The sequence below is a fragment of the Podarcis bocagei genome, assembly GCF_964188305.1.
Source record: "Podarcis bocagei genome assembly, chromosome: 9".
In the NCBI taxonomy this organism is placed as follows: domain Eukaryota; kingdom Metazoa; phylum Chordata; class Lepidosauria; order Squamata; family Lacertidae; genus Podarcis; species Podarcis bocagei.
In genome coordinates this window covers 40,771,743-40,792,023 of record NC_138134.1, presented here as the reverse complement: position 1 = coordinate 40,792,023, position 20,281 = coordinate 40,771,743, and the positions used below count along the sequence as shown (strand labels likewise).

At 39.5% G+C, this 20,281-nt stretch overlaps 1 protein-coding gene across 4 annotated transcripts in view; it reads right to left on the bottom strand.

Annotated features, from left to right (window-relative positions):
* Positions 1-20,281, bottom strand: part of LRBA (LPS responsive beige-like anchor protein) — a 364,869-nt gene that overhangs the window by 233,101 nt on the left and 111,487 nt on the right. For all 4 annotated transcript variants that reach the window (XM_081208302.1, XM_081208305.1, XM_081208304.1 and 1 more), the window contains exons 35-36: positions 8,018-8,082; positions 368-476 (exon numbers count right to left, since the gene is read on the bottom strand). In XM_081208302.1, the coding sequence (XP_081064428.1) occupies positions 368-476; positions 8,018-8,082 (174 nt within the window). The remainder of the gene's footprint in view (positions 1-367; positions 477-8,017; positions 8,083-20,281) is intronic.

Below are 20,281 nucleotides of genomic sequence, written 5' to 3'. Positions count from 1 at the left end.
CACTAAAAGTTCCGTCCTCTCCCCATAGCTGCTCCTGAGGGTCAGGGAACTCTCTGGATGTGCAAGATGGGGGTGCACAGAGAAGCAGAAGGACCTGGGATTTGAAGGAATTCAGTAGGGTTGCCTTGCACAAGTGGAAGTGCTTTTCTATTTGTGAAAGATCTCTAGATCCAAGAGAATAGGTGCTTCAGAGCTTCTGTGTACTATTTACAGGTCAACATGTTCAGGAATTTTAAAGACACAACTTCACGGGCACCTGGTGTGTTTACATTTTTAATCTGGCATAGCTGTGGTACCTATGTTTCAGTTTACTACTCTACTATGTATGAATGAAATACTAGTGCATTGTGTAAGGTTTGGGACTTGCCTCAAATTCAGCATGCCTGTGAATATCTTCAGCTCTTTGTCTGCTCAAGATAAATTCTGCTTCATTTGCAACTCTCACCAGATGATCCTTCATTGTTTGGCTCAGCAATCTGTAAACAGAAAGAAATTTGGGACAAATTGGTAATGATGGATTTCAAAAAAACAACCAACCAACCAAAGGTTTTAAAGCATTTTCAGTAAAAACACCGATGTCCAAATCCAGCAATATGCTCCAGGAACAGATGTTCAGACACAAGCATGGAACTGCACCACCTGGAAGTACTTAGTCATTAATTTTGAGAGAGGGAGTTGTGACCCAAAATATACTTGATGAACACCTCTTGCATCAAAATGCCGGTTTCTAAAAATCTAAATAAAAACAGCTGGAAGGGTTGATCATTAATAGGTTCAGAACGAATTAAGACCTGAAATGGAATTTAAACCCCTTTTCTCACCTGCTGTGGTCCTGAGAATAAGCCTTCTTCTGAAGTTGGGTTTCCATTTAACTTAAAGGGTAAGTCTAATTCCAATTTGCATACATTAGAGTAGAGTGGGTCCTTCCATTGAAATGAATGGCTACTATTTAAATGAATGGTGACTACCATGCATGCATAGAATCATAGAATCATAGAGTTGGAATAGACCACAAGGGCCATCGAGTCCAACCCCCTGCCAAGCAGGAAACACCATCAGAGCACTCCTGAAATATGGTTGTCAAGCCTCTGCTTAAAGACCTCCAAAGTAGGAGACTCCACCACACTCCTTGGCAGCAAATTCCACTGTCGAACAGCTCTTACTGTCAGGAAGTTCTTCCTAATGTTTAGGTGGAATCTTCTTTCTTGTAGTTTGGATCCATTGCTCCGTGTCCGCTTCTCTGGAGCAGCAGAAAACAACCTTTCTCCCTCCTCTATGTGACATCCTTTTATATATTTGAACATGGCTATCATATCACCCCTTAACCTCCTCTTCTCCAGGCTAAACATGCCCAGCTCCCTTAGCCGTTCCTCATAAGGCATCGTTTTCAGGCCTTTGACCATTTTGGTAGCCCTCCTCTGGACACGTTCCAGTTTGTCAGTGTCCTTCTTGAATTGTGGTGCCCAGAACTGGACACAGTACTCCAGGTGAGGTCTGACCAGAGCAGAATACAGTGGCACTATTACTTCCCTTGATCTAGATGCTATACTCCTATTGATGCAGCCCAGAATTGCATTGGCTTTTTTAGCTGCTGCGTCACACTGTTGGCTCATGTCAAGTTTGTGGTCAACCAGGACTCCTAGATCCTTTTCACATGTACTGCTTTCAAGCCAGGTGTCACCCATCTTGTATTTGTGCCTCTCATTTTTTTTTGCCCAAGTGCAATACTTTACATTTCTCCCTGTTAAAATTCATCTTGTTTGTTTTTGCCCAGTTCTCTAATCTGTCAAGGTCGTTTTGAAGTGTGATCCTGTCCTCTGGGGTGTTAGCCACCCTTCCCAGTTTGGTGTCACCTGCAAATTTGATCAGCATGCAACAGAATGATTCTCATATTGAAACAAACACAGAACTTTCTATCAGGCATTGATTTAAATCACCACCAATACTACACACTATTGATGAATCTTAATATTTAAAGCTAAAATACACCTCTACCAATACAGTACACTGTATTCCATAAAAAAAACTTAGTTATGAAGCTCAATTTGATAATAAGCAAGCACAGTTAACCAAATGCAGGCTATACATAAAAACTGAGCCCATATTCCACTGATATTCTTTGAAGAAAGGATGGTAGCTGGAAATGGAATCAGTGCAAATGTATGGAAACCACAGGCAAACAGCACCATGATTTTCTGGCACAGGCTTACTTTACTGACAACCAGTACTTGAAGTTTCCTAGATAATACTGAAGCTGAAATAGCTGTCTCTGGTTTTCATTTTAAATATCGAAAACATTAACTCTTTTCTGTTTAAAGATGCTGACATGCCCTTGCAAAACCTTAACACTACAATCTGATACTTAAAGCACTTTACTGATACAGGCCTCATTGAAGTGAGCTGGACTTACATTAGCTGAAAAGCAAGAGCCTTAGTCATCTGCAAATCACCTGAGATTTTCTATTAAGTTTACTAACGCAGATGTTCCCAATTTGCACAAAGATATTTAAATGCATGCAGAGATGATCAAACAGAACTCAAAGCAATAAAAGCCAAACTTCTAAAAATATACTTTGTTTTATAGGTGAACATTTTAACACAGAATGTAAAATCTCTATGTGATCTTCAAAACACCAGCTGAATTATTCTCCCTATCCTTTCAGGACACCCCAAGATATCATTTGTATTTTCATCACATCCTTAACATTGTTTGATGTTCTTCTCGGTTATGTATTGTGGTTTTATCTAGCATGTTCTTAAAGCAATTCCTATTATGAATAAAGAACATTAAAACAAATTTGTTAATTGTAAGAACATAGTTTTCTATTAGACGTAGACCATCATACACATAAAAAAACGCATACAAGACAAAACTGTGGTCTTGAGGGTTTTTTAAAAATTGTTTTTCAGTGTCGGTGAGGGTTCTACACTTGACATTTCCAGAAATGAAAACTGGGGAAATGTTATCCCAGTTTTCTACTGATAATCCTTTTAAGTAACTTGGAAAAAGTCATTATTTTAATTGGTGTCAATAAAAGGACTTTTTAATACTATTTTGAACTTAGTATAAAATATATGCTCTTTCATTCTAACAATAAATGATATACATTTGGTTGTTAAATTTTAAGTGTTCTATTCCCCTGAATATTTCAAAAATGCACCCATATAAAAGTTACAGATACAATTACTTATAGTATCACCATCACATAGTGTAAAATCAGATTCCCTGTCTGACAGAACTGACAACTTAAATTCTGACAAAGGATAGGAGAAAGGGCATAGCCAGGGAGGCATACAACTGTTACGCATACTCAAAGCATTGTTGCAGTAGGGGATGAAAGCAGAAGGGTTAAGCCTTAGTGGGAAAAGCAGGTTTTGAAAAGAGAGATGATATAGGAGTTCTGGGCAGAAAATAAGGACCAGCAAGAGATAATAAGGCAGCAAACTAGTAGAATTGTGGATTGGGGGGGGAGTTATAGCAGGAATATAGCTGCATTTAAGGATATTTTATATAGGCAGGTAAAAAAGGCAGATAATTAACATATGAATGATTCTTTAACTGGTTGATTGCAACCATGATTTAGCAATCTATCTCTAAGTGTAGAGTCATGATTCCGGTAGGTAACCATGTTGGTCTGACACAGTTGAAAAAGGAAAAAAAAACACCCTGTCCAGTAGCACCTTAGAGACCAACTAAGTTTGTTCTGGGTATAAGCATGCACACGAATGTTTAAACCCAGAACAAACTTAGTTGGTCTCTAAGGTGCTACTGGACAATTTTTTATGTAGAGTCATGAACTTTGACTTGTATGAGTATCCAGTGGAATAGCCTTTGCCCATCCAGTGGAATAGCCTTTGCCCATCTGTTGCCCTCCAAGTATTTTTGGACTACATTTCCTAGTAGTACCATCATGCTGTTGGGAGTTGTTGTCCAAAACCTCTGGAGGGCAACAGGATGGCAAAAGCTGCAATAAAATCGGCCTATTTTTCCAATTCAGAACTGATACTTCAGTCACATAAATTGTAAATACACCAAAGTTTATAACTGAAGTAAGAATAATAAATTTGTGAAAATTATTTTTGCAATATGGTGCACAGTAGAGCGTAAGTGGTGAACAGTGGAATGAAAAACAGATAAATATTGTTCAGTATCTGTACATGAATATCCTGTCCAGTCATATATAAGAGAAAAGCAGCTGGTGTTAACTGTAGAAGAGGGGCCTGTTAAAAAAAATATGTTCTTAATATTTATTAAGGTTCTCAAATGTACAAAGCATACTTCAATCTTAATAGTTAACTTTACATGCTTTAAGGAAAGAAGTCCATCGTTGTAACATACAGAATAAATCTTTCCCTACAACTCTGAAGTTTGAGAACTAAAGTACACATATTGGGTTGCAGTGCTAAGGACTAGCTTCTAAGTTTATGTATTTCTGACCTGCCTTCACCTCATTCATATCGTTATGACCTTGGCCCCTGATGAACGCATTATTAGTCTAGATAGCACAGTGCTCTTAACACACTGAGGAACCAGTGTTCTGTTCTGTCTGGGCAAGGTGTGTATCATTAACAAGTCCATTGCTGAAGCTGTTAGGTTTCCCTATTAACAGCAGAGCTATGTTGAAGCTGTTTTCTTTTTAAGCAAGTTGTTGGGCGGGGGGAAGAATCAAAAGCAAATGTATTTTAATGTAGATTACAGAAACCTATAAATTACACTAATAATTTATGCCCTATAGCAAGCAAATGGTCTGGATCCCAGGAAACGTCAACGGAATGAAAGCAGCCGCAAACACAGTTCCCTAAATACTCAAACAAGATTTCTACCACATGGTCTTCCACCACCAGCTGCCCTGGGGGAGGGTGGAGCAGGAGAGAAAGGAAGCCAGGTAAAGATAACACTAGGCTCTTGCTCCAGCTGCACAGGCTTCGTTTTGTTTTAACGTGCATGATTTATCCACTGCATTTTATAAATGCTATGAGCAGCTTCAAGGTCTCCAGTGGAAAGGCAGGATTTAAATCTAATAAATAAATAAAATATAACTGTATGTACTAAGTGGAATAAAATATAATCATATGTACATTCTACAGCAGTTCACATACTTTTGCAAGAGGTGGGAGGATGTATTTGGATTTATTTTCGTTTTTCTCCTCCAGCACAAGATTCAGCAGCCTTCAAGTGACCAGAGCACACTCCTTCATCACCAGTCATGCTCCTATCCGCTGGCAGCCATAAGGTAAAGGTAAAGGGATGCCTGACCATTAGGTCCAGTCATGGCCGACTCTGGGGTTGTGGCACTCATCTCGCTTTATTGGCCGAGGGAGCCGGCGTACAGCTTCCGGGCCATGTGGCCAGCATGACTAAGCTGCTTCTGGTGAAGCAGAGCAGCGCACTGAAACACCATTTACCTTCCCGCCAAAGCGGTACCTATTTATCTACTTGCACTTTGACATGCTTTTGAACTGCTAGGTTGGCAGGAGCAGGGATCGAGCAACAGTAGCTCACCCTGTTGCGGGGATTCGAACCGCCGACCTTCTGATCGGCAAGCCCTAGGCTCTGTGGTTTAACCCACAGCGCCACCCGCATCGCGGCAGGCATGAGAGAAGCACCCAAATGCTATCCTAACACCCGCTCCTGCTATCAACATATGGAGGGTGGTGGAGATAGTTTATGGCTTACATACAGTAAGCACACCCTATAGTATATGCAATTATTCCTTTTGAAATGCTGATATTTGAAATATTAATACTATACTGTGTTAATGAAAATATTATATGTTCGAATTTACACCATATATTGCTAATTGCTCACTCTTTGTACACAGCTGAGTTCACAAAATGTAAATGCTGTCCAGAAGCATTTAGATATGAATTTAGATAGACAATTAGATATGAAACAGCATGAGGCATTTAATTTACCAGATACGTTAAAATATTAGAAATGACCCTGAATTGAAGCATTCTGTCCAAACTGTGCCTTTTCTCATATTAACTGCTACTGCTATCTGAATCCACAATAGGGAGATTCTCGTTGCAAAATAGGAACTGAGTTTTTTGCTTTACCTCTTAGGATGCATTTGAAAAACCAAGGGGGGTTAATGTCTTTGAACCTCATGGCTATATAGAGATTGCAGGATAAAATGTAACTGGCTATGTCTTCAATTTCACTATCTCCAGGGATTAATATGAACCAGGGTTCACCCATGGAATTTGTGCAAAGTACTTAATCTCAAACATCTGAAATTACGGAGTGAGAAGACTGGTAGTTCAGAGGATATGGCTTCAGTTTCAGGAAGCCTCAAACCCCAGAACTCTAATTTTATAAATTAAGAACTATATTCAAACAGGCACAATCTGAAACTGTTAAGTATGGCCGTTATATCTGTTCTCTAACTCCGCATTATAGCTTCTTATAAATCCCTTGAAGTTAAAAATACCTTTCAGTGAACACTTTCCAGTGCTTGCCTCAAGCAATAATGCATTATCTTTGCATAATTTGTTCAATCAAACAGAGTTTGCGAAACATTATCAAAAGCTCCAAAATTATGGGAAGTTTAACAATGAACATTACTAACCTTTCTGACAGCCCGGATTTCACTATACTGTTAACTTTGTATACCCACTTTATCCCTCTTTGTAGAGAATTTTTAACTATGTGATGGAAAAAAACATGTTGGAATTAAACCCATCAGCCTCTCTAGGTCTTTGTGTACACTTACTCTCCCACAATATTTCATCTATCTGCAAGCTTTCTATTCCATTGAGAAAGTAGCTTTAAACCAGAAGCAACTCCTATTGTCTTGAACAGCTGACTCTGCATTTTACCAAAGTGGCTAAAGCACTCTGAGGAGAGCAGCCAGAGTTTACTACTTGACATAGGATGAGAGTGCTAATCACTAAGAAGGAGGGAGTAGCTTAATCTCTCTGCTAATAAAGATTACTTTGGATTTAGAGTTCACCAAGTCTTCATTTAAAATTTACATTTCAGTGGATGATTCTCTAACTCTACTAAGAGAGACTAAATAAGTATATTCTTCGTTTCCAATCATTAAGTGCTTTATTCATTTTCTATATCACTATGGTTACTACTTCTGGTGTGATTATTATGTATTTTTGAATTACTTAGGAAATATATACAATTCTACTGAATTTGAGTGCACGCCAAAGTTTATGTTTCTGCCATGACCTGTCATTTTCTATAACACACTTTGTATTCATGAACTGAACTGAAAAGTATGAACATCTAGGCTTACTCTGAAATCTCTTATAACAAAAATTGTTTTGATGAAGGTGCTTATGCAAAAATCAGTTGGCATATTTATGTATTGCATTTATATACCACCTTTCTGCCACAGCACCCAATGTAATATATACAGTACACTTGCTTTTTTCTATTTCTTTTTTTAAAAAATGCCTGAAGTGGTCAATTTGAGAAATTTCACATGCATACACGTAACTAATGAGACCCTTAAATCAGTTATCTGAGACCCCACAACAGCGCTCTATAACTCACGCCCCAACAAGTCAAACACAAGCAACCAGCATGTATTGGGTCTGCCAAGTAGTTGACATTCCTTCGAATAACCAGTAGAAACAGGAAGTTTCAGCTTACTGGTCACAAACTGTGCAGGTCTGCCATAGGCACACTATATCAATATGACTACAGATAAGAGAAAATGCCAAACCACAACAGAATATGGGAGCAAGCCTGTGCCAGGGAGGGGGGAGGCTGGTACACTTGCCCTGAGTCTGAGATGCATTTTTGTTTGAGTTATTCTAACAAGACTCCCTCCCCAGGTTCAGACAACCTCTGTAAAGACCCATACAGGAGATTTAGCGGCTGAATCAGGTTCACAAAGTTAACTGTACAATATTTCTAAAGGAATGCAAATGTATGCTACCAAATCCAAAACACTTTACTTGTAGACAAAGAACTTCATAAGTCAGCAACAGAAATTAATCAGAATTTGCTCAATATGAATAATGGTGATTATAGAAATGAATATAACTAGGAAGTTACCTTCCTTCGTTGACAAGCTCAATGAAAGCTAGGCCAGCATTCTTCTGTATTGAGTTCTGCCACTCCTACGATGCAAAAGTGAAAAAGGTAATTAAAAGAACAAATTTACATTAATTAAACCAGTGGAAACAGTTATAGTGAAAGTTAAGATGGTGACACAAGGTATTAAAATTTTAACTCAAAATTTATATATACACAACTTTAATTTAAAAAAGGACTGGTTGTGCTGGCTAGGTACAGTAGTACCTCGGGTTACATACGCTTCAGGTTACAGACTCCACTAACCCAGAAATAGTACCTCAGGTTAAGAACTTTGCTTCAGGGTGAGAACAGAAATTGTGCTCTGGTGGTTCGGGGGCAGCGGGAAGCCCCATTAGCTAAAGTGGTGCTTCAGGTTAAGAACAGTTTCAGGTTAAGAACGGACCTCCGGAATGAATTAAGTACTTAACTCGAGGTACCACTGTATATTTATTTCATGCAGTACATGTATTGTTTGTACTGTAAACAATGTCAGCTGATGAGCATGACCACATCTATCCAGATAACAAGAACCACCCAAAGTGCTATTCAAACGAAGCATTCAGCATATTGACTTCCTACTACAAGGGTGAGAGAATACCAAGGTGAAAAGGTATTAAGCCTGTCATCACCACAGATGTAGGTTAGGCAAAAATATTTTTAATCTATTTTTAAAATACTTTTCTTTTTTTAATGAACAACCCACTTCAACTGATAAGGCCCCTAGAGTTGCTTACAGATGGGGAGGGGGGAATAGTTCTCATAACAGCTCTTTGGTACGGAAACAGTTCAACTAGCCTGGCTGCATGGCCACTGTTAAATGACAGAGGAAGAAGAGTCAAAAGGCTACTGGTCTTTAGGCAGAGACTATAGATGAGTCCTTCTTCCCCTCTGGGGCAGCCTCTTGCCAAAGGAAGCTTCATCACCAAGCACAGTTTTGATCTCAGGTTTCCTTAATCTAAGGCACTACACCTTATCAGCTCTCATCACAAATCTCAATATTTTATTAGTACCAACCAGGAGAGCTAGATTGCTGAACAAGCCTTGGCACCTCAAGAAACAGTCCAATCAGCAACTGGCCCATGGCACTGCTACCATGAAAATACTGCAAAACAAATGAGGTATGCAACCCACAGGGTGTTTGGGGAGTTCCCTTGTGTCTTCCTCTATAGGCATGCCTCAATTTACAAAAAACAACACATCTGAATAAGTAAAAGCATTTTGTGTGTGTGGGTTTTTTTGCTCATAGGCCTATAAAGCTATCAATCATAATTATGTATTTTTGTTGCTACAATTTTTTGGAGTATACAGTTGTATACCACAACAATGGGCACTAAAGTGATTGTTTATCCTGCCTAGATGTTTCTATTCTTTTGCCAACATGCCTCTTTACTTGTGTTAGCATTCCCTCACAAAATCTTGGCAGGAGAAGTGTTGGAAGGTGGGGATATAAATGAAGAGGTATCATTTTCTCTAAATGACATCATGCACATGTTTTTGTCTTCAAACAATGGCTTTCACCTTGAATCACACTCAGTGTAATGCTTCAGAACTTAATTACTGAAAACAGAAATTGCCCAAACTGAGAAGCAAAGACATTTATCTTGGTTTTTTTCCAGCTTAACTCTCTCTATCACAGACAAAGATCAGAGAAAATATTAGTCTAAACAAAATTTTTTAAGCCACAGGTGAACACTCCCTTAAGCGTGCTTTAATAGCTTGGCGGGGGAGGGGGCAAAATGTAACAACCAATGTCTTTCATGTTTAATGCAATGTTTCAACACAGCACATATATCCTCTACTGCAATTACATTCTCAGAGCTGACTGCATTGTTATGTCAAGATCTTTGTTATCCTTCTCCCAAAGGTGCTGATGAAAAACATGTTAAAAGCCTCAGAGTCGACCACTAATGCAGCTGAATAACTGGAGAATACATTTCAGCACTTTCAAAAGGAAGGACTGCAAGAGGAGATCGACCAAGTCAATAATTTCATACCTGCTGTAAGCTGAACTTAATTGACTACTATTTCCTATGCCTATAAAATCTACTGCTAATGTACATGATCATAATTACTGTGCAGTCTATAGTGAATCTATAGTAAATACTTAAGCACTGACAAAAATGCAAGTAGTTGTGAGATATAAATTGCCTTAAAGTGCTGAAAAGAACTTTGCATGGGGCAAAGGAGGACCATGGATGGCAGTAGAGACATCTAGAGGGTGTGTTCTTCAGCTTAGGGTCCTTGAAATCATTTCTTGGGAACTGGAAATTAAGAAGCTGAAATGCAGCAGACAGAAGGCACCGTTCTCTTGGTGAGCAAGGGTAGAAGGCCAGGAGTCTACTATTTTTACAGGGTCTGATCTGTCCAGAAATGTCATCCTTCCTGCCAATTTCAGAGGTCATCTGCTCCAATGTAGGCTCTAAGGCCTGAACATACACAGTTCCGGGTATTCAATAAGCTAGGTTCAAGGCTTAGAGCATGGGTAGGCAAACTAAGGCCCAATCACCTTCTAAATCCGGCCTGTGGACGGTCCGGGAATCAGTGTGTTTTTACATGAGTAGAATATGTTCATTTATTTAAAATGTATCTCTGGGTTATTTGTGGGGCACAGGAATTCGTTCATTTTCCCCCTCAAAATATAGTCCGGCCCCTCACAAGGTCTGAGGGACAGTGGACTAGTCCCCTGCTGAAAAAGTTTGCTGACCCCCAGCTTAGAGTAAAAGGTCCCATCAGTATGGTCACATCACACCCCAAGTCAATTCACACGTTACATTTTCAAATCAGTAGCTGCTTCCTGATGCATTTTAGATCCAGTTCCTCCAGATCCACCTCAAGATCCAACTCTTCCAGCTTCAGCAACTGACTTCATAAAACCTGGACTGAAAAACATACCCCCTCAAGATCTTGATTCAGGTACAGTTGCTTACTGTCTCAGCCAGGTCCTGACATTTAAGTGTTCCTCCACTTACATGGACTCAGGGAATAAATAAATGGGTACAGGCAGTGCTTTATTTTCTTTAAAAAATGTTTAGGGGTACTCTTGTTTTGACTCAAGAAAATCACCATTTTATAGTTCAAATTTGGAAAAATAAAAACAGTAAATGGACAAAAGTACAAAGATTCACAAAATGTTTAGGGGTATGTGGACTCTTGCGTACCCCCAGAAAAAAGCACTGAATACAGATACTTCAAAATATTTGATGTTGCAAAGCTACATTCAGAGCTGCCCTAGGGAAACTCCAAATGTCATGCTAATTCTAGTGTTCAGCATCTGTACCAACTTGCAGATGACACCAAACCAGAGGGTGGGGGGTTAGACAATTATGCCACTGAAGACAGAATTAGGATTCAAGACGGTGTTAACAGATTGGAGAACTGGGCACAAACTAACAAAATGAATTTCAACAGGGGGAAATGTAAGGATCCACGTGTAGGCAGGAATAACACATTTTGCAAATCTAAGGTGGGGACAAGTGAATTGGCAATGCTACATGTGAAAAGGATCTAGGGGTCTTAGTAGACCACAAGCTTAACATGAGTCAATAGTATGATACAGCAACCAAAAAAAAGGGGGGGGGGAAATAAGCTAATAGCATTATACGCTGCATCAACAGAAGTATAGTATGCTGATAAAAGGGAGTAATAGTACTGCTCTATTCTGCCCTGGTCAGACCACACCTGGAGTACTGTGTCCAGTTCTTGGTGCCACAATTGACAAGCTGGAACATGTGCAGGTAAGGGTGACCAAGATGATCAAGAGTATGGAAGCCAAGCCTTATGAGGAACAGTTGAGGGAATTAGTTATGATTCAAGTTCAAGTGGAAAAAAAGAGAGTCTGATTAAACACAGGAATAACTTTTTGACAGTAAGAGCTATATGAACAGTGGAAAAGACTCCTACAAGAGGTGATGGACTCTCCTTCCTTGGAGGTTTTCAAGTAGAGATTGGATGGCCATTTCTCTACCTGAGACTCCTGCATTGCAGGGAATTGGGCTAGATGACTCTTGTAGTCCCTTCCAACTCTAAAATTTTATGATTCTATAATTTTATGACAGAAGGGTAGATTTTGGCAAAGCGTTTGGAGAAATGTGTTGACATGAAAAGGGAAGTTTGGCAATTGAACCAACTACCTCGAGGGGTAGTGGGCTTGGTGGGGATGCTCTAGCCCTGCATTTCTTGCAACAAGCAGAGCATTGGAAAGGATGGCCTACTACAGGATCCCCTCCAGTTTTATTATTTATGGTATACGAGAAGGGACAGTATGTAAGAGTTCAGTTTTGTCAATTATGCAGCTGAACAACTTTGCACAGATCTGAGGCATTAAGTACTTCAAGATTTCTTAGAAATTTATAAGAAAAGAGATTTTTAATATAAAAACATAGCAGTCTGTAAAAAAACCCCAAAAACCTGCTCTGGGAAAGCAAGCTTAGCCAAGCAACATTATTCACCTGATCAATACAGATGGTATTATTTTGATAAGGTGCAATAGAAGTTGCTCTAAGTCCACCCATCTACAAGCTCTCAACAGATGATCATCATTAAACCTCTATCAAGCATCTATGTACTGAATTGTACAAATGTGTTCTATTAGTACGTGGTCTGACTATTTTGCAACACTAGTACTCAAGACAAATGGCAGCTGCTGCCCTCTGAGGTCTGAAGTCAAGTCTTTAGGGAATCTCAAAGCCCAAATGGGGAAAAACAAGGGCTGTTCATTAGAGGCTGCTCCAGGCTAAAACTTTCAAGGCTGCCATTAGAACTATATAGAGGCTAATTATTTTTATAAGGCTAAAAAAAACCCACTACACAATGTGTTCAGATATAAGCAGAAAGTACTTTTTATTCCATTACATTTGAAAACTATTGCTCTTGTCATCAAAACAAAGGCAGTAAGGAACCAAGATTTTAAAGTCACATTACACTAGTTAAAGAATTTAATTTACCAAAGCCAAAAATGAGCTTTAGGGTGTTCACTTTTATTTCATTTGAAATAGTCCAAGAAACTGGTACAATCCAATGTGTGTCCTACATCTGCCTTTTGAGACTGGAGAAGGGGAAGATTTGGTATAACACTGGAAAAAGGAAACACCATGGAAATTATGTGTAAATCTGACACTTAATGTATATTCAGGTTCTATTCAGTGCCTGAAAGTGTTAAGCACTAGGGTTTTTTTTGGGGGGGGGCACTCAGATCAAGACAAAGAAGCAAGGAAAGAAACAATAATAACACCCCCTCCCAAGGAAGGGGAGTTCTGGTAATAGATAAATCTGTTTTTAACGTTCATGGTTAAATCCAGACCATAGCCAAAAAACTGATCCATAACCATTTGTAAAAATTGCATTAAGACTCTATCAATGCAGATTAAATAATTATTAGAATAATTAGCTCTACGAGTCCATTTAGAGAAAGGCTATTACAGCTTTATTCCTTATAGGAAAAACAACATTTGAAAACAACTATGCTAACTCAGTTAAAGGAAGGAAAATGCAAAGAAAACAGATTGAGAATGATTTATATGAATGCATAGTGCTGAAGTTAATTACAACTAACCCAATAAAATAGTGCCTTTATTATTGTACAGCAAGTAATAGCCTTAGACACAGAAAGCAGAGCTCTTTCTACTCTTTTTCGTATGCTCAGTCCCACAGCACACTACATTAAGAATTAAATAAGTTGTAAATATGCCATACAGAAACAGCAGTTTTTAACTAAAAGCAGAAGACTCCCCTGCTGTTTAACCATTCTGTGTATTCCACTCCGAGCAGGCTTCCTATAAACTGGTGTTATATTGTTGTGCAGTAAATACCTGAAATTACCTTATAACGAGAATTTAATTTTAATACTTAAATAGAGAATTTCAAGGCCACAATGAACTTTTGTAGACACAAACTGCAGAGGTACTACTTTTATCTTTCAAAAGAAATAAGCACTAATTTCATACTGCCATACCATGTATTGATAAAATTATCGTGTTTTAAATACTTATTTCATTCCTTCCAGCATAAAGTTTTCTTTCAAAGCCATATGGTGCATATGTTTGTAAAACATACCTATATAGCGGGCTCACAAAATTCAATATTTATTTATTTCACAAGATTTATACATTGCTTTATCATAATAAAACCTCAAAGCAGTTTACAAAAAGAATAAAACATAATTGTAATTAAAAACCCAGTAAAAGGCATTTAAAACTAAATAATTATATCAAGGACAAGCTAAAAACCAAAATAAAACACATGTCAATATTCTCCATATGCCACAGGATTTTCAACCACTTGTGGTACTGTACAGTGGTCTTAGCTAGGACCTCTGAACAAAAATATATTTTGCTGATGGCATGATTCATTGGGTAAGTATCACATCAAACATCCAAATGATTCAACCACAGGAACAAAAAACAAAAAAAATCTGGCCACCTGTCACATTGTTGGCACATCCTTGTGCACGCTAAAGAAAAATGTAAAAACCTACTCTTATTCATTCATTATTCATTTAGGAAATTTTTACACCACCTTTCACCTACAAGAACCCCCGATCCAGCTTACACAGTTAAAATAGAGATGCAAATATATGAAATAAGAACAACAATAAAATACAAAAGAAGTGAGAGCTAAAGACCAGAGCAACACTAAAACCATTTGTAGCAGAAGAAAAGTTAATGTAATCCAAATGCCCAGAAACAAAAATCTATCAATATGTAACCTAAAGGCTAAAACAAAGGGAACTAACTGAACAAATCCTGTATATTAATAGTCAACTCCTTCTCCAATTCTTGTGTAACTAAAACAGCAACATGCATGTACAGAAGGTAGGTATGAGTTGGAGGACCCAAACATTTGTAGTATGTTTATAAAGGAAGGGAGGGGGAAGATGCCCCCCAACAGTGTGTTCTGAGCAGGCTTAGTGGCTGCAGAATGCTATGAAGCACTGTATGTAGTTACTATGAAGTACTGTAAGTAGAGACCTGCGGAGTCAGGCCAATAGCCAACTAGTTCAGCACCCGGTTCTCACAAAATAGCCAACCAGATGCCTATCGGAAACCTGCCAACAGGACCTGAGCACAAGAACGTGGTATACAGAAGCATACTTCCTCCAAATGTGGGGCTGAATGAACAGAAAACTTGGGGCGGGGGATGGAATGCTATCCTGGGGAAAGCATGGCTTGCTGGCAGGCGTTCTTGGTTTGGACCACTCCACTCAACAGTATTTTTCTGCATCTCCTATATGTGAATATAATATACAGGGTGTTAGGGGAGTAGTACCCACAGTGTGAGACACATCAAGCTCTTTCGGGGGTATTTTGTCCACCTTTGGTCCCCACCGTGCACTCAGCTGTCACCTGTGGCTCCCAGAAGCCGTCAGCATGCAACAGTGGCCACACCCAGGAAACTGCTTCAACTGGCTAGCTAAACCAGGTGAGGGAAGCCAATGGGTCTCAAACCCTTGATGAGTTAGGGATTTCCCCTGAATGCGAATATAGGCTCCAGTTGATTGAGTGGGCGAGACTAATAATGAATCCAATTGTCAAGAAGGGGGTTTCTGCACATGTTGTAGAGGGAAGTGAGGGATAGGTGGGGCTCACCAACCTGGAAAGGCAGCCCATCTAGGAAAGGAAAGCTCTTGATTCTAAACCACTGCTGTCTTGTGGGATATCTTTGGGAGAAGAAAAGGGTAAGGAGCAAACCCTACACAAATCTGGAATAGAGTCCCTAAGATGGTTGGATGGCGCCTTGTACATCTCCATTGGGCAACTCCTACAGCCAGTTGTTTTCTCCAGGGAGTACTCAAAGGTATGCAGTATTGGCATCTCTTTTTGTTGTTGTTAAAAGGTGTGGCACTTACTGTAACAACTTCATGATGAGTAAAGGTAAAGGGTAAAGGGACCCCTGACCATTAGGTCCAGTCGTGGCCGACTCTGGGGTTGCGGCACTCATCTCGCTTTATTGGCCGAGGGAGCTGGCGTACAGCTTCCGGGTCATGTGGCCAGCATGACTAAGCTGCTTCTGGCAAACCAGAGCAGTGCACGGAAACACCGTTTACCTTCCCGCCAGATCGGTAACTATTTATATACTTGCACTTTGACGTGCTTTCGAACTGCTAGGTTGGCAGGAGCAGGGACCGAGCAACAGGATCTCACCCCGTTGCGGGGATTCAAACTGCCGACCTTCTGATCGGCAAGCCCTAGGCTCTGTGGTTTAACCCACAGCGCCACCCGCATCCCTTCATGATGAGTACCAGCACCTATTTTTCGGGGGGGGGAGCACTGCTTACAACCAAGCTGGCCAGACACCTCTTTTGAATTAAATATTATCTCTTCTCTGTTCGAAAACAAAACAAACACTGGATGCCAAAAACTGAACACAAACATTCTGCTCTGAGGGCAACTAATATTGGATATCATATCACTAATAAAGTTATGAGGGAAAATGTCCTCTCAGTATCAGACTCTGTAACTACAGTGCCTATTCGCTCTTGCAAGGCCCAATTTAAACCTGCCACACAGCTTTCATTTGTCCATGCCAGTGCTCTGCACTGCCAGATTCTAGTTTAAAACAGCACTTACTATGTCTGCTGTCTCATATGTAAGCATCCTAAATAGGCCAGCAATCTGTGAGCCTGGCAGACACAATGGTAGCATGCTAAAGCTGAACATGTAGAGGCTAGTGCATGTAGTAAGTACTTTTTAAACACAGCCATCTGTGTGGAAAGCCTACACAGATAAGTGATTTATATGTTGCAGTATCAGGTTTAAAATCAAGCCTGGGTAGCAAGAAACTATCTAAATTGCCTCAAAATAACTGCTCCCACATTTATAATTGGTGTAAAAAGCACACAATTGCTACCACACTCTAGACTTTCTATCCTACGGCCAGTCAGCTTGCATCCATTCCCCTAGTCTAGCCCCTTTTTCCTAAGCTCTCAAATTAAAGAGAAAAGCTGTAAAACAGCAGGTTCTCAAATTAAAGCACACTTTATGTTCAGGGGTCTCCACACTTATAGGCTGACTTCCTGTCAGGAAGAGCTCTATTTCACTGCCTAGCCCAATCAGCAGGGAGCTCACAGAATTAAGTGCCAGTTGATATTACTTTGTTTTACATTTACCACCCATGAGAATATTGTTCAAAGATCCAGTTAGAAAACCAGCATGGTATCATCCTTCTGACTAGACTGCCAAACCACAGGGTGTGCACTCTTAGCACAAAATTCACCTTAAATGGTTGGGTTTTTTAAGTCCTAGTGTGCGAATGAAGCAATAGGATGCCTTGAGGTTTGAGGGGGAGGACGGGGCCCTTGCTTCTGCAGCTAAATTATGACCTTTTAGTTCTTAACATCTGCAGTGGGATACTTTAACTTACAATTGCTCTGCTGTTTTGCCCCCGCCCCCATCAAATAAAACCCCTTACTGAAAATACTGAATTTATATATATTAGAATAATGCAATTTTTCAAGTGTGGTCACTAAAATAATTAAGGGAAATTGAAGCATGTGTGCACACACCAAACAGCAGGACTACATATCTGTAATTTATGTTAAAGTGCTGCTTTGTTTTACATATGTTCCTTAATATGTATAAGTGTTTCTGGTGTTCAAGAGATGGTCTCCAACATCCTTTAAGCATAGAGAGTCTTATCTTGAACACTACACAATGTTCAGACCAGTTAGGCTAGTCTTCACTCTGATGAATCTAAATGTACGTTTCCTCTTCAGGATCAAAGTTTTCTCTTTTTGGGCGTGGGGGTGGGAATGTTCTGCAAGTTGGAAGCAGCAGCAAACAGGCTGCATGTGCTTGGTGCCTCTATGTTTGATCAAGAAACTCTTTTTCAACTCCCAGCCCCCAATGGAGTGATTTTGACAGCACTGAGATTCCTACATTCCAATGTGAAACAGAGAGGAAGTTGTGCTCACGTCACTACGATAATTCACTGTGAGTAATTATCTTTTTGGAATTCAAACATGAGAAGGAAAGGGCCCATCTGAATTTCCAAATCAGCGTCATTGCTTTATAAACATGGCATTTGTGTTCAACCTCCACAGACTTTCCCAGAATTCGAAGGCAGTGTTTATAATAAACCCTTTAAAAAACCCACACATTTAAATAAATTAGGGAGTTTTTATTTCCAACTAGATATTCTGCTATGCCAGGTTGGGAACCTGCGGCCCTCCAATAATTGTTAGACTACAAGTCCCACCTGTCCCAGGCAGTGGTCAATGGTTAGAGATGATGTTATAACAACATCTGTAGGGTCATAGGTTCCCATTCCTGTCCTGTGATGAAGAAACTGAACTCTGCTATTTTCCAAGTAAGCGGTTTAGCAGTGAAGGCAGAAACATACAGGAGGTCCCACATAGTGATACCAGTTATCCAAGTAAGTAAGTTACGACTTTGTAAAAGGTTGTCTGTAGCATATAAAGGGAGAGGAAGGAGATGAGAATGGCATGTCCTGAATGTCCCATTTCAACAGCCCTCTTACTGGAAGCATTTCTCAGAGAAATCAACGACTTAAGTATGTATGATTGAGCAGGAGATGTGCCATGCACCAAACCCTACATAATGCACACAGCTTCTTGCTAAATAAGACTTTAAGTTACAAGAACTTGAAACTGTCCTTTTGCTACCGCTTTTCATTTTTGGGTGAACATTCTAGTACCAAATCAGAACTATAGCCTAATCCTGGATTTCTTTATTGATTTCTATGGGCAGTTTTACTTTCAACCCAGGGATAATATAACATGGATTTTGCTATGTGAACCTTGAAATTATCTATCCAGACAAAGGAGATGCTTCTCAGAATGTTTATTCTCTATAGTTCACAGTCATCTATGTTTTGAAAAGGTTTGGATGCTTGCCGCATAGGTCGTACCCAAGATTTCAATGATGTGATTGTTACATGAAAGTTGCATATGGGTCCCCTTGGGTTGAGATCTTGTAAGCAATTAGGCTACTCAGATAAGTATAATAGATCACAAAAGCCTTGCCCTGAGTAAGTACCTTAGCTCAGGGGTCAGCAACCTTTTTCAGCCGTGGGCCGGTCCACCATCCCTCAGACCATGTGGTGGGCCGGACTATATTTTGGGGAGAGAAATGAACAAATTCCTGTGCCCCACAAATAACCCAGAGACGCATTTTAAATTAAAGGACACATTCTACTCATGTAAAAACACGCTGATTCCCGGACCGTCCACGGACCGGACTGAGAAGGCGATTGGGCCGCATACAGCCCCCAGGCCTTAGGTTGCCTAACCCTGCCTTAGCTTATCACTATGTTTCTTTTAAGTTACAGGTGTATCCACACCAAGTCATGGGCAATTTCCGAGGGAACCTGAGACACAGATTTTTCTAGGCAGCATGCCAGATAGTCAAGGTATTTTATTAGGAGTCACTTAAGTGCAGATTTCTGATTCCTTTTCGTGCATTAAGTAAGTTTTCATAATCCTAACTAGGATACAAGAAATTTATTTTTATTTTTTTAAAATGGGTCTACTGGAGCAGGGATTTTACTTCTTATAGCTGAAAGTTGAGGGCTTACTCTAAATCAGATCATCTGAAGTAAAAATGCTGATCTTACATGAGAGTCCCATGGCGATTTAGTGGTTCTTGCTCTTCCACCACCTATACAAAAGTCTTTTCTTTTGCAATTGTAAGAGTTATATAGAATTTTCACCTATTAATTTAAAGTAATCTGAAAATAACAGTTTTAATCCAAAGGAACAGGATACAGATAGGATGACAGAACTCGCAGCCTTTTCTGGATGCGTCATATGCACCACCTGATATCCTCTCCAAAAAAAGGGTTTTAAATACAAATAAATGTGCAACATCAAACACAAATATTTTAGAGCAGAGAGTATTTTAAAAGACTGAATTTTAATAAGCTTCAGTACAATTAATTCAGAGAAATAGCTCAGTTAATAGATCTGATAAATAAATCATTGTACACATGGGAATGTTCACTTACATGCACTTGAATCTGTATGTGCAACCCTACAGAAATCAGCAGTGTTTTTACTCCAAATAGAATCTAACAATACCTTTATATAAGAATGGTGTACTACAGTAGCAAAGAAGTAGATCTACATACATTAAGGACATGATTCATTTGAAAGTAACACGATGCTGAGGATTTCATTCTTTTGGCTGTTTTAATTACTTGGACAGGAAGCTGGGCCCAGACTAGATGGTATTTCTAGCTTCAATGTACTATATGCATTTCTGATAAATGGGAAAAGAATAGATGACCTGG